Source organism: Miscanthus floridulus, chromosome 8 (genome assembly GCF_019320115.1).
Source record: "Miscanthus floridulus cultivar M001 chromosome 8, ASM1932011v1, whole genome shotgun sequence".
NCBI classification, from domain to species: Eukaryota; Viridiplantae; Streptophyta; class Magnoliopsida; order Poales; family Poaceae; genus Miscanthus; species Miscanthus floridulus.
In genome coordinates, this window is record NC_089587.1 from 190,901,300 (window position 1) to 190,916,431 (window position 15,132).

General features: G+C 45.3%; 1 protein-coding gene across 1 annotated transcript; it reads left to right on the top strand.

Annotated features, from left to right (window-relative positions):
• Positions 1-1,894: 1,894 nt before the first annotated feature.
• On the top strand, positions 1,895-12,701 carry LOC136470388 (uncharacterized). Its single transcript, XM_066468252.1, has 2 exons — positions 1,895-2,284; positions 10,494-12,701. Exons 1-2 carry the CDS (start codon positions 1,895-1,897, stop codon positions 12,699-12,701), a joined length of 2,598 nt encoding a protein of 865 aa, XP_066324349.1.
• Positions 12,702-15,132: the final 2,431 nt, after the last annotated feature.

The window sequence follows — 15,132 nt, forward strand, 5'->3', positions numbered from 1 at the left end:
TTAATTGAATTTACGCGCGACGAGACCGTTTAATTATAGGTTGAACTGAGTCTACCCATGAAAAGATCCGGAATGGTGCCAAACATTTACACAAACTCTAATGTGCCCTAGGGATAAGAATTTTGTGGAGGTGGATAAAAAAATCTATTGAGTCCAAGATGAAATTCACCCTCTTTTGTCTCATTGGGCACAGAGAAAAATATAATAAATAAAAAAAATGATCATAAAAACCTAAGATCCTGTGTGGGGTCTTAATTTGGGTGTACAAGCTTGCCAAAAAAATTTCAAGCCATTTTGACATAGGCGGTGTATACATGCTTCACGGAGGTACATGTGCCATTTCATCGAACCATGACTATACACATAGGTTATCAAGGTTTCTATGGTTCATATGCATTCCGGTGTCGTATTAGTCTCAAACTTTTTCTCAGGCTTGCACGTGTCACGTGTGAAGTAAACACCAAGTTTTGGATTTTTGGGAGATGGTTTGCTACTTTCTGAGGTTTAATTAAATTTCCGCGCGACGACACTATTTAATTATAGGTTGAACTGAGTCTACCCACGAAAAGATCCGGAATGTTGCCAAACTTTTACACATGCTCTAATTTGCCCTAGGGATAAGAATTTTGTGGAGGTGGATAAAAAAATCTATTGGGTCTAAGATGAAATTCACCCTCTTTTGTCTCATTGGGCACAGAGAAAAATATAATAAATAAAAAATGATCAGAAAAACCTAAGATCATGTGTGGGCTCTTAATTTGGGTGTACAAGCTTGCCAAAAAAGTTTCAAGCCATTTCAACATAGGAATACATATACTTCTATTTATTCAGTATGTAAAATAAATTTTTTAATATATATAAACATCACTGTCGGTTTCAATAAACCGATAGTGATGAGAAAAAACCGACAGTGATGCTTGTTATCACTGTCGGTTGATTTTGAAAACCGGCAGTGATATATAAAAAATTAAAAAATAATTGTGCCAGCCCTTGGGTTTGAGCTTAGGTCTCGGACTACAGAGTTCAGACACTTAACCGCTGCGATAGTATAGGATGTGTGTCTCGTTTATTTATTTAGTCTTTTTGACCTTTACACCGCTTAATAAATAATAAAATTATACCAAAAAATTGGGGTGCCCGGGATTCGAACACGGGTATCGGGGCTAAGTTGCGGGGTCTTAACTGTTGTGCCAGTATGAGGTATTCGAAAGGAGATGAAAAGATAATTTACTTATGCTGTAATCGCTACACTAAAATCACTGCCGGTTTTAAAGAATAGCCTGGCAGTGATTTACCCCCATCACTGCCAGAACACAGACATGCTGCAACACGGTATTTCTCAGCACCAAGGTGAAGATGATCAAATAAAGGATTCGATGACATAGATTAATAACTAGTAAATTTTTGAGCACCAGTAAATTATTACATTGTCCTAAGACATAGATTAATCACTAGTGCTACTAATTATTGCTGGTGCTGCCTGTGTTGTCGTCCCCCTACTGCCAGTGCTCCTCTTCGCGCTTCTTTCGCTCAGCCCTGCGCCGGCGCCGTTCCGCATCCATCGTGAGACGTCGCTCGGTCTCCTGCTCCTGGTGGCGGCGCATTCTTCCTCACGGCGGCGCTCCTCTTCCTTGGAGATCTCGATGACGCGCTTCAGGATGCAGTCGTCGGTCTCCTTCTGTGTGATGGCGCGGAGGTGCCTATCCTCCTCCTTCCGAGCCATCTCCAACGAGTTGAAGACGACCTCCTCCACTGGAAGAGGTTATGATTCCTCCTCCGATGTGGTCTCATGGTTCGGATCGTCCTCGAGGTTCGCCTCGAGGTCCGATTTGGACGACGACGTCGGTGGAGGCGTCGGGGGGGCGACGTGAGAACGACGGGTTCAGCATCGCCCATGTTGTCTTCAAGCGGTGAGGCATTGTGGCGGTGGGTGGTCGTCGAGGGCCGGAGCGAGGTGTGCGTGGGAAGGGTGTGCTTCGCTTTCTTGACGCGCGGTGGTGCAATGGCGGTCGACTACGTGCATGGTGGCCTGGCTTATATAGGCGTGTCTATGGGTGGAACTGATCATGGTGCAATAACTCCCACCCCTCGGAAGACGGAGCGCGCCTACGTTGGGAACGCCATTGAACCGCCATTGCGCATACGTTGGGAAGACGGAGCGCGCGCGCCTGCGTTTGGGAACCGGCGCGAGCAGCGTGGCCGGGGAGTAAATGCGGCGTCTCTTCGTGGGGAACTGAAGGGCCACGACCAGTCCAAGGACGGCGTCTCTTCGTGGGACTCCTCTGTAAATAGCGGCTCTTCAATCTTCATGGGAACCATGCGACCAGCGTGGCCAGGGAGTTGAAGGGCCTACGCGCAAAGCAGGGGACATATAATCACTCAAAGGAATAAATTCCTTCAAACTCTCCGAAATCAGGTAATAGCTTAATGGTTTGTCTGCTGCTCTAGAACTTGTAGGCTTTGGTTTGAATTAGGGATGCAACACAATTTTTTTGCATTTCTTTCAATTTATATTCCTGCATCACTGCCGGTTTAAAGAATGGCCCGGCAGTGTATGTACCCATAACACTATCGGTTCCTAGTTACAACCGGCAGTGATGGGGCACATCACTGCCGGTTCTAGTTAGAACCGACAGTGATGAGATCTGGTATAAAAGGTTGCCGCGGGTTGAAATTATCCAAATTTCAACCTCGCGCCAACCGTTCCCCGTGTTCCTCTTCTTCGACGCCAACGCCCATGCACCGCCCCACGTCGGAGCACCCGTTCACCACCCCCCACGCCGCCGTTCCCAGCCCCGCGCTCCTCTTCTTTGATGCCAAGGCCCATGCACCACCCCACACCGGAGCAACCGTCCACTGCTCCCCGCGCCGCCGTTCCCAGCCCCGCGCTCCTCTTCTTCAACGCCGACGCCCGTGCACCACCCCACGCCGTCCACCGCCCGACGCCGGAGCACCGCCGAGGCCTTCAGGAGCGTCCACGGACAGCTGCTTTACCACCCACACGGTGAGTGCATGGCTCACTGCCCGCTAAGTGTTAGATGAAATGCCCGCTAAGTGTTCTGTTTGTGTAAGAGTTAGATAAGAATTTCTGGCTGATTTGTCCCACAACTGCTTACTTGAATCAGTAGAGGCTTTTCATTTACCAAGTACTACAACTTATTGTTTGATATGATAATTTACTTGACATAATTTATGTTACTACTACTTTATTGCAATGCTAGCATACAGTTTGATCATGAATGTCTAGTCTGTAGTGCCATCGATGCTCAATGTTTTTGGATGTGAGGATGTAGTATATATATTTTAGACCTATAGAACTAATTTTTTTAAATAGTTTTAAAGATGAAGAATGTATGCAACTCTAATATTTTGATAGGGTCCTACTTTATTTGACTGGTCATGTTGGTTAATTACAATGACTTGCCTATTTCCTTTCTGTTGTAGATGTTTTGCTTTGACCTTTCATCTAATATTTTCTTATATATACAACAAGAAATTATTTATTTCTTGTATAAGTTTTAGTATATTTTAAAAATAATGCTATTTTCAGAGACCTGTTGTCATAGTCCTAGACCGCCAAATTACACTATAGCAATATTTGATTATTTGGGGATTCAATCTTAGGGGGAATGTATAGCATGCTTAAAAAAGCATCTATAGATGTTTGTTCTAGAAAAAAAGTTAAAAACAACTTTTAAAATTGGCTCGGCAGTAGCAGCAAGTATGATTACTAAACAACATTGATCTCCGAATAATAAACAATCCAATTATTGAGGTAATTTTTTATCATGTCAAGGATAATGAACATTAAATAGAATTAGTTTGGCCATATAACTTGAATAATAACTCTTGTTCAGTGAGTTACCATTACCACTTACCGCATGCCTAATTTACTTAAATGTATAGGCAACCATGGCATGGTATGTAGTGCATGTTGGTCACATGCCTGTGATTTATCGAACCTGGGAAGATTGTTATGCTCAAGTCAATCGCTACCCTGGTAATTTGCACAAAAAATACAACACAGAAGCTGGAGCTTTAAAGGCCTACTATAGTCATCCGGCCTACCTTGCAAACCATGGGCAACCGGCCTACTATGGTCCAATGAATGCAAACCATGGCCATCCGCTGGCACTGGATATCGAAGAGAAGCCACCCGCCGAAGGTGTGAAGATTAGGAGAATTGCTCATTGGTCTTGGAAAGATGTCATGCTTTTATTTATGGCTATGGTCATCGCTTTTCTTATTTGAAAGTTGATGTAGGCTTAGTTTCATAGAAGAGTAGGTGGACTTTGTTGTATGTGGTCAATCAAACAATGAATTTGTTCTAGGTGAACATATGCTATTATTTGACTTTGTTGTATGTAGACTTATTATTAGACTTTGCATTAAACATATTATATATATATATGAACATATGCTATTAGTAGTTGTCCGCGGCCAAAACTAACCACGATCGTGTCATAGCCATGACTCATCGTCGCATGTTACCCCGTCGCCAAAGAACCGATCGGCAACAAGAAGCAGTAGATATCGCTGGGACGGGAGAGCCGCATGATCCGACAAACGGTGACGGTGTCAATTAGGTCGGTGAGAACAAGCAGCCATGGACCCCATCCGGCCTGCTCGATCTGGGTCAAAATGACCAAGATGGCCAGGTAACTTTGGTATCATGTCACTATGTAGCCACACACGCTAATCAATTGAGAGGGTCATAGCTTACTTGGTGTCTCTAGCAGGAGCCTCCACCGGCCGAGGAGCCAGAGGGTTCAGGTAGCAGGAAGGCCAGATCCAAGCGAGGCGTGTCAAAGGTTCCTGTTGGTAGGAATGCACACTGGCACATTACTGAGTTCGATGAATTCGGGGATCCACTCTCACCGCCTATAGCTTTGACCAAATACAAGACCATCATCGGGTTACTTGTTAGGGACTTCATCCTGATTAAGTACAGGAAGTGGATTGGGAAAGATGATGACCGGTGGAGGGTTCTCGAAAGCGAGAAGGATTACATATGGGATGTCAAGATCCCAGAGTATTTCACTTTCTCAGCCGAGTATGACAGGGAGTTAGTCAAGAAAAAAGCAAAAGAAATCATGGGAACATGCTTCAAGAATTTCAAGGGGACATTGTACAAGAATTTTGTCCTCCAAAATAAAGAGCCAGATTTTGATGGTGGACAGTTTAGCAAGCAGAAGGACTTCTGGCAGGCTTTCAAGGAATACAGGTTATCCGAGGACTACTTAGAACTGAGCAGGAAGAATAAGGAGAATTCGCAGAAAGCGACGAATCCTCATCATCTCGGCTCTCGTGGCTATGCCAAAAAGATGCCAGAATTTGAAGCAGAACTTCAAAAGATGGCTCGCCTTGCTGAGGAAGGCGTTCAGGTTGAGACCACCGATTGGGAGCCCAGATCGGTAATATACTGTATGGGGAGGAATGTACGACACGCCGAGGACAGGAGCTTTAGCTCCTCAAATGTACCCATGAGCGAACTCATCCAGATGATCTCCCAGGTAACTGAGGAGGTGAGACAAGGGACTTGCACTTCTAATAGGGAGAAAGACGTGCTCACCCAAGCACTCAGAACCAAGGAGCACCCTGGTCACACTAGAGGAACCGGTGTTGTTCCTTGGAAACTAGCATTCCCCCAAGAATCTAACACTTACCGGAGCCGCTCGAGGGGTAGAGAGTAACATGAGGAAGAGTATTTGAGGAGACTAAAAGAGATGGAAGATAGAATGGAAGCACAGATTGAGGCGACCGTTGAAGCACGAGTCGAGCAAATTTTACTGTCCAAGGGGTCAGCAGTACCACAAAACCCTACTCCTACTGCCTTTAGCCCACAGTTTAGGGGTCGCAGCAACTGCGGATCAACCCCGCTCGACGAAGAAGAGGCGAATGTGCCTCATCCAGTGGACAACATCACTGAACCCGTCAATGTTAGGTTGTACATTCGTCAGGAATGGACAAAGGACAAGGTGGCGCTCGACCAGGCCTGGCCTATGGGAGACGGGACAATTAATGGCCGCCCAATTCCACTAGGGTACGCTCGCGTCACCATTGACAGAATACTTGATAAGAAGTATAACAAGATACCCATTGAGTACCCCGTAGCGGAAGACACGCTGAAACTTGGTCATAACAAGGGCTCTCAAGTGGCCTAGCGCAAGCGCTTCATTAAGCTTGACCACCAATTGTCCTCTGATGATGAGGACGACTACGAGTCTTTGCCCACATGCGATGATAACTCACCATCTCCCAACAGAGATCACTCCCCTCCTCATCCGGAGCCATCACCCCCGAGAAGACAGAGGTCTCCTTCTATTCCTCCTCATCTGACTCCATCTTCATCAGCCCCAAGAAAAGAGACTTCTCCTCCTCGTCCGACTCCATCTTCATCAGCCCTGAGAAAAGAGACTCCTCCTCCTCCTCCTCGTCCGACTCCATCTTCATCAGCGCCGGGAAAACAGAATTGTCGTCGTCATCCTCCTCCTCCTCCACCTCAGCCCAAAACAAGATCAAGGACATCCTCGCAATTGCAGAAAAGGTCCTTGGATTCGGTCGCTAATGCTCCCAAAGTGGACCAACAAAAAAGAAAAAGGTCGTTCAGTGGCAGCGTTACCTCCTTGATGGAAGAAAAATTTACAGCACACGTCAAGAAGGAAGATTGTATTAGTTTCTTCAATCTCTATGCCTCATTGCCTTCGTTTATGTTGAAGTCCGAATTCAAAAGGCAAACACAGAATAAATACGCTACAACAAGAGACGAAGAAAGACACAATAAAGATTTAAGGAACATACATAAGTACGTCGAAGACAACCTAGGATTAACCATGAAAGAGGTCGCGACCATCTATTATGATGTACAAGGGACGGCAACACCAGCAATGAAGTATGTAAGTGGCAACTTTTTGGTTCACGGTCATGAGTATAAAAATCTGGCAACATATATGTGCCATTTACATGAATATTACATGGCTCAAGCAACAGAGACGAACAACTTTGGTTTTGAGGTTATTATCCGTTCGCCACATGTTTTCAATTATCCTGAAGAAGAGAAGTTCGATGTCGAGTGGAAGTGCTTGTTCCAGCTATACCAGAAACGCGATCTCGATGTTCAACTGTTGACGCTGTGGACTATGTAAGTACCCTACACGCACGATATTACAATTAACCACTCTCTCGATACACAAATTGTTAACTTTTGAGCACTTCCCATGATTTTATGTAGGTGTATAGCAAAATTTTGCATTCTAAAAAGCAAATGGGATTACATAGGCTTCTTGGACCCCATGCGAGTCAATGAGAGGACATGTCTAGGCCTCTATGGATGTGATGTGGAAGACCTGAAACAGAAATTGATTGCTATTTTCGATGAATTCACGATGAAGAAGAAAACCCACATACTTCTAGCCTACAACTGCGAGTATGTGTTCTCGGCTTTTAATTTTATGCTTCTTTTTTCGTTAAGATTATTCGATAATTAGGATTCTGTGATTGCAGCAACCATTTCGTCTTCATTTGTGTTAATCTTGCCAAAAATCTGCTCGAGGTGTGGGACTCGAAGAAAAAACCATTTTATCATCTGGATGCACTAGTGTCAGTGCTGAATTAGTAAGCGATCCTAATAACATATTATTTTCTAATCACACATACCCGCTTTCTAATGTTTCTCCTTTTAATGTTGCTCAGTGTCCGAAGAAGCCATATCGGTGGGAAGCCGGTCACATTCAAGGTTGTCGAAATGGAGGGGAAGTACCTATCACAGCCGGCGGGAAACAATGAATGTGGGTTTTATGTAATGTGGGCAATGCTTCGCTACATCGGCGGGAAATCGGAAGAAGCCAATAAGTTGGTGTGTATAATCCCCATTTCATTTATGTCTGTTAATAATTCAACAAAATGATTTACTGTTCCTCTTTGGATATCATTTTTTTTGAACGACAGCGCAAGAAATTTAAGCACGAAAGGCTGCTAGAGATGGAGATCGTCGCACTACAATCGGAGCTGTCAAAATTCATCTTAGCCGAGGTATTGGAAAAAGATGGACTATTTTCTATTGCACAATCCGTGAAGTACAAGGACCAGTATGGCCTAGAACGGCTCGCCAGATTATTGTAAGAAGTCTGAGAATATTTCTTTTTTGTTTTGAGGGATCGAGATCTAGATATAACATTTGAACTGTAACTGTAACATTTGTAATGTTTAATATTTATGGACCTATCGTCTACGTAGCGTATATAAAGCGAAACCCGATCCCACGAAAATATATAAATTAAAATAAATTATAAAACAAAAAATGCGAATGTGCCATCACCGCCGGTTAGCAACAAACCGGCAGTGTTGTCGTAACCATCACTACCGGTTAGAGCCATGAATCAACAGTGTTGGACTGCTCAACACTGCCGGCTTGAGCCATGAACCGACAGTGTTCTCTTGCTCGACACTGCCGGTTTAAGCCATGAACCAACAGTGTTGGACTGCTCAACACTGCCGGCTTGAGCCATGAACCGACAGTGTTCTCTTGCTCCGCACTGCCGGTTTGAGCCATGAACCGACAGTGTTGTCTTGATCAACACTGCCTACTTCAGCCATCAACCGACAATGTTGGTTTGCTCAACACTGCCGGCTTGGGTCAAGAACCGACAGTGTTATCTTGATCAACACTGCCGGCTTGAGCCATAATCCGATAGTGTTGGCTTGATCTACACTGCCGGTTTAGGCAAGAACCGACACCCTTGAAGCAAACGTCACTGTCGGTGGGGACTACAAACCGGCAGTGTTATTCAACTAGACACTGTCGGGTGGAGCCACGAACCGACGCTATTGTCTGTAGATCAGTGTCGGTTTTTAAGAACCGACAGTGATGTCAACCTCACATCACTGCCGGTATGCCACTGTCGGTTCAAAATCCGGCAGTGAAGGGGGGGTTTTGAACTGGCAGTGATGTACAGATCTGGGGTAGTGGTAGATGCTTAGTGATGACGTTGGTGGCCATGCACAAGTGGTTGTGTTGCATCGGCTAACAACAAACTAGGCAGGGGAGGAGGCCATAGGGCACGTAGGGTGCGATCCCGAACTAGTAGCTAGGATAAACCCTTTTGTGTCTCGAGTGTTAGGCCCCAAAACCCCTACATTGATATTCTAGTTCCTCACTGTGGTGATGAACCCAAGACAGATAGCCTCCCACATCACTTGCTTATATTTTCTTCTATATCAGTAGATATATGCACTGACAATGTTAGTTTATTCAAAAAACAAAAGTAAAGCAGGGCATCTGTAACACGGGATCGGAGAACTTAGAATATCACCATGACACGCAAAGGGCAGCGAATGCAAAGTCTTTTCACTTTAATCTTGTATAGATCCTTTTTCTTTTGAAAAATACAGCACGGGCACGGCTATGTCGCTTAGGGCATGTTCGGTTTCCAGGTATTCAAGGCCTGGAACTGATCTGGCCTGGAATACTGTTGAATTTTATACGGCCATGCATCACCGGGATACGTTCTGGCCAGAAATGGCCTCAACCGAACAGGCCCTTAACGAGAACGCATGCGGGGATCGGAGAACTTAGAATATCACCATGACACGCAAATGGCAGCGAATGCAAAGTCTTTTTCCACTTTAATCTTGTATAGATCCTTTTTCTTTTGAAAAATTCAGCACGGGCACGGCTATGTCGCTTAAGGAGAACGCATGCGGTTTTACACAAGAAAACTCACATTAAGGATTAAACCATATATCTCAGGGATTTCGCTTAGCTTTCTTTGTTTTTTTTTTTTGTCTGAAGTTTTGGAAGGGCTACGCTATCTGATTAGAATTGGAGCACACTTGTGACTAAATATTCTTCTTTCGACTTTTGAATTGAAGACATTGCGGGGTTGTTTGGATAGTGGCCCAAAATTTTACCTGGCCAGGCAATGCCTGCCCTGTTTAGTTTCCATCCAAACAAGAATTGATTAATACTGTGACCATCACGAAAGGAGGGAAGAACATCAAAGGCGGGAAAGTTCAGAGACAGGAATAACTGACAACAAAGCAGGTATATATATTTCGTCTCTAATACGTTAGCACTTTGGAATATTGCCACGGACATCAAAGGGCCGGGCAGCAAGATGGAAGCAACATATAAAAGCAAAGTTGTACTAGTAGCTACTAGCTACTTGAGGGTGTGACGGCTTTTCTCTTTTCTTCTTTTCCTTTTTTCTTTTGTTTTTGACAAAGGCTGTGATACTAATAACAGAAATAAAGTGGGGATACTTACGTGTTTGTTCCACTGTTCAATGGAAGGCACACATCATTGTAAGGCAACACCCAACACGCATGCATTATAAACACTAGTGATCGGTATAGTAGGTCTAACATCAGTGCAGTGACACACAAACACCCAAAAAAAAAAAGAGAGAGAGAGAGACTTGAGTGGTGGTAGAGAGTAGTGACACTCCCAAAAATAGGCATAGACACATCAAGAGCTAAGTAAGCTCTGCTACTAGGGGAGATCGTCCCAGAGACATGATATAGACATCTTGAGAGCTGTGCAATGGTGGGACGAGTGGCAGCTGCGCATCCTCGTCCTCGGCAGCCTTGGCCTGCAGTGGTTCCTGCTGCTGGCAGCGCCCATGCGCAACTACACCATCCCGCTCTTGTTCAGGAAATGCATCTGGCTGGCCTACGTCAGCGCCGACGCCCTGGCGATCTACGCGCTCGCCACCCTCTTCAATCGCCATTCCAAGGCGAGCAGCAGCAGCAGCAGTAGCTGCAGCAGCTGTGACTACGGGAACAAAGGGAGCGCCCTAGAGGTCCTGTGGGCTCCTCTCCTCCTCGTGTACCTAGGCGGACGGGAGGAGATCACCGCCTACACCATCGAAGACAACGAGCTGTGGACGCGGCAAACCGTGACCATGGTGTCCCAGGTCACGGTCGCCGTCTACTCCTTCTACAAGTCGTGGCCGGAGTCCAGCGACAGGAAGCTGCTGCTGTCGGCGATCCTGCTGTTCGTCATCGGCATCATCAGCTTCATCGAGAAGCCGTGGGCTCTGCGGAGGGCCAGCATCAAGCGGCTGGTGGCCATGTGGTCCGTGACGAAAGGAAAGAGGGAAAGCCCCGGCGGATGGGACTGGTGCTTCACCGAGATGGGTGACAGGTACAAATGCTGGAAAGAGTTGCCGGAAGGCGACGCGCCCATCCTGTCGCAAGAAGACAAAGTCCAGATGATCCTATCCGACCTGTCGCTGTACGCTGCTCAAGAAACTCTCAAGGCACGACGAAAGGAAGGGCAGCAAATCCTGGCAGTACTGGATCCATCAGAAGCCAAGGACAAGATAATGAAAGGCTTGCTGCGTGAAGCGTTTGGGCTCATCTACACGAGGGCAAACGTGATCTTCACGCCGGCATACTTGGCTTGCCATGTGATGCTGGTCCCGTCCATGTACATCGCCGCCGTCATGCTCTTTGCGGCGAGCCGCAAGCATGGATACGGCGCAACCGACGTGAAGACGACGTATGTTCTCCTGTGCTTCACTGCGGTGCTGGACATCTTTGGTCTGCTCATCAGTGAGCTGATGTACAGGCTCATGTCCGGAACAAAACTTCCAACGTTGTGCGAGAACCTTCCAGGGTGTAACCTCGTCGACTCGGTTCTCCGGACAATGAGACGACCGGTGACCGGGTCGCTGCTCAATTATGCCAGGCGCTTTGGTTACGAGGAAGGCAAAGACCAAAGCCTGTACCGCACTGTCTCGGAATTCATCACATGGAGACTGGTGCGTGTTGCCAATGTACCAAACGCCGACTTCTCCAGTTACAGAAGCTTCACCAGCACGTACTGGAGTGATAGGCAGAAGAAGAAGCTGCTAAACATGTCCTCCGACTCGACGACGACGACGACTAGTACTGCTGCTGCTGCTGCTGCTACTGCTACTTCTTCGACTGACGATGATCAGCGGATGAAGACGATAGGCAACGTCGTGATATGGCGAAGCTTTCGTAAGATGCCCTTCGACGCAAGCGTCCTCATCTGGCACATCGCCACCGACCTCTGCTTCCGCAGCAAGCCTCCGAAGCACTTCAGCTGCAGGGGCCCGCATCCAGAATTGGCCCGTGAAGTGTGCACAAAAGCAATATCCAATTACATGGCCTACCTACTTAGTTCTCGTCCTGACATGCTGATGACCGGCAGCAGGCAGCATCTATTCACTGAAGCCACGAAATACATGGAGCGTATCCTCACCAAAGACATGATGAAAGACAAGATCAAGGAGCAATTGTGTGACGAAATCCTCCTAGACAGGATCAAGCAACAAAAAGGCCGGCTCAAAGAAGACGAAGAAGAGACATACACCATCATCGCCGACGCTTGGAAGCTCACAGAAGAGCTGCTGGGCATCGAGGACGACGATGACCGTTGGGATTTGATGTACCGCGTGTGGGTGGGCATGCTCTGCTACTCCGCCAGCATGTGCCGGGGCTACCTGCACGCCAAGAGCTTGGGAGAAGGCGGGGAGTTCCTCTCCTACGTTTGGCTCGTCATCTCACTCAAAGGGGCCAAGACCTTGGCAGACACCCTTCAGATGCCGAGACCAGAACGAGAGGACGACGTCTGGTGCGAAGACGGCAAAATGAAGAAGACGACCACGCCCGCGCCATCTGTGGAAGAAGCCAACAAAGCCACCAAAGCCAAAAGATTTAGTCGGTCAAGTTGAATTTAGATTTGTTGTTTGTTTCCTTGTCGATTGCCGTTGCCATTTATATACGATGCTCTGATCTGGTGTGCTAGCTCCGGATTATCTTCGTTTAATTTTATATTTATTTATTGCCGCAGCAGCCCAGCATATGCGGGAGCGTGCGTGCCTTGCTTGCTTGCGTTGCGGCGTCCATGTAAGCTGTTTGAGGTCGCCAGTCGTGTGCGCGTTCAATTCATTTGCATTGCAATCCTTTGTCTCTTGTTTCTCCCAGGAACTTCATTCTCATTCTTCTCAAGAACTTTCTCATGTGGATACTCAAATAACTCAATAGGAGACTCGATAGGTGTAGCAAAATTAGGGGCTATCTCAAAAAAAATATATATAGTATTACTATGCATATCTTTTATAGCAAATAAATATGTTCTCATAAAACGTAGCATCACGAGATTCCATAATTGGATCAACATCCATATCAGGAACTTCAGATTTTACTACTAAAAACCTATAGGCAATGCTCTGGTGAGCATATCCTAGAAAGATATAGTATATAGTCTTCGGTCCAAGCTTACACTTCTTAGAAATTGGTATGTTGACTTTTGCCAAACATCCTCACCTATGCAAGTACGAAAGTGATGGTTTCCTCCCAATCCAATCCTCGTATGGGGTTATTTCTTTATTTCTATTTGGAAATCTATTCAGGACATAACTTGCAATCAATAAAGCCTCCCCACTATGCCTTAGATAAACCAATAGTGTCTAACATGGCGTTCACCAAGTAAGTCAGCGTGCGGTTTTTCCTCTCCGCAATCCCGTTTGACTCGGACGAATAGGGAGGCATCCTCTCATAAATAATACCATGTTCCTCACAAATTTCATCAAACAATCTGGGAAAATATTAACCACCATGATCTGAACTTAGATGCTTAATCTATCTCTCTAGTTGGTTCTCAACTTCAACCTTATAGATTTTAAAGTAGTCTAGCATTTCATCTTTAGATTTAAGCAAGTAAATATAGTAAAATCTAGTTACATCATCAATTAAAGTCATGAAGTATCTCTTTCCACCTTTTGTCAACACGTCATTCATCTCACGTATATCAGAATGTATGAGTTCTAGAGGTGCCAAGTTTCTCTTTTCTACTGCCTTGTGAGGCTTTCTAGATTGCTTTGATTACACACAACTACGACACTTAGAACCTTTGGCAATAGTGAAATATGGAATTAAACTCATGCTTGACAATCGCGACATCAAGCCAAAGTTAACATGACATAAATGAGAATGCCAAACACTCACATTATCATTAATTGTGCCACAAATATGATTCACTAACTTATTACAAAACTCTGCTAAACAATGGCGGAACAAGCCTCTGCACTCATAGCCTTTACCAATAAATTGTCCATGCTAAGACACTACTACTTTAGTGGACTCTAACACTACCTTAAACACGTCTCTCAAAAGAAGGGAGACGCTAACAAGGTTCTTGCGAATAGTAGGGACATGCTGCATGTTCTTCAGCTACACGATCTTCTCCCGAAGTAAACTTCAGATCTACCGTGCCAACACTACGAACAGAAGCATGCATGTGAACTATTCCCCATCAGGACGGTGGAACCTTTGAGCCCCTGGTTAGAAGAACATAGAGATGTCAGCACACATATGAATATTAGCACATGTATCAACAACTAACTTAGGGATTGAAACACTGAAAGTACTAGGAAGATTACCATACCCTTTATCATCATTGCTAGTAGTCACAAGGTTAACATTCTTCTTTTTCCCTTTGCGGTCCCGCTCGATCTGGACACTCCTTGGAAAAGTGTCCAAACTCTCCATGATGTACAGCTCACTACCTGTATCTAATGCACCGTGGGTAGCATTTAGATGATCCCACAACATCTTCCCATCTTGGAAGTGCAAGTTTGCATCTACCAGATGGTCAGCAAGATTATTAAGGACTACTCCTCTAAAGATAGTGTTGGTATCATGGAATCTTCTCTAATCTTCTTCAGAGATATTTTCCTCAGGCAAGCAAGCATTAATCCAGAACACTTTCATAGCCTCTAGCCAGAGCATAGCCTTGATTTGCCACCTCTTAAAGTGCGCACTAGAAAACATTTTGTGAAACCAGCCATTGTTAAATCAGGAAAATGCCTAATAAGGTTTTTTGGATTGTTGAAAAAGTAGACAATTTCTAGATTAAAACCAGAACATAAAATCATGACCATCTCAAATACTAGTATAAGCATAGCTCATATGCTAGTAAGATGAAACAGCATCAACACAAAAACCAGTATAAGCATAGTTCGTATACTAGTAAGATTAAACAGAATGAACATAAATACTAGTAAGAGCATTGCTCGCATACTAGCTAGATTGAACAGCATGAACAGAGACATTGGATCATGGGGTTTGTACCTTTTGACTGCAGAGGGAAACGACATCGCA

Coding starts and splice junctions, on each gene's coding strand:
- LOC136470388 (XM_066468252.1), top strand. CDS start 1,895: ATGTTGTCTTCAAGCGGTGAGGCATTGTGGCGGTGGGTGGTCGTCGAG. Junction 2,285..10,493: donor TCTCTTCGTGGGACTCCTCT/GTAAATAGCGGC, acceptor CTCTGCTACTAG/GGGAGATCGTCCCAGAGACA.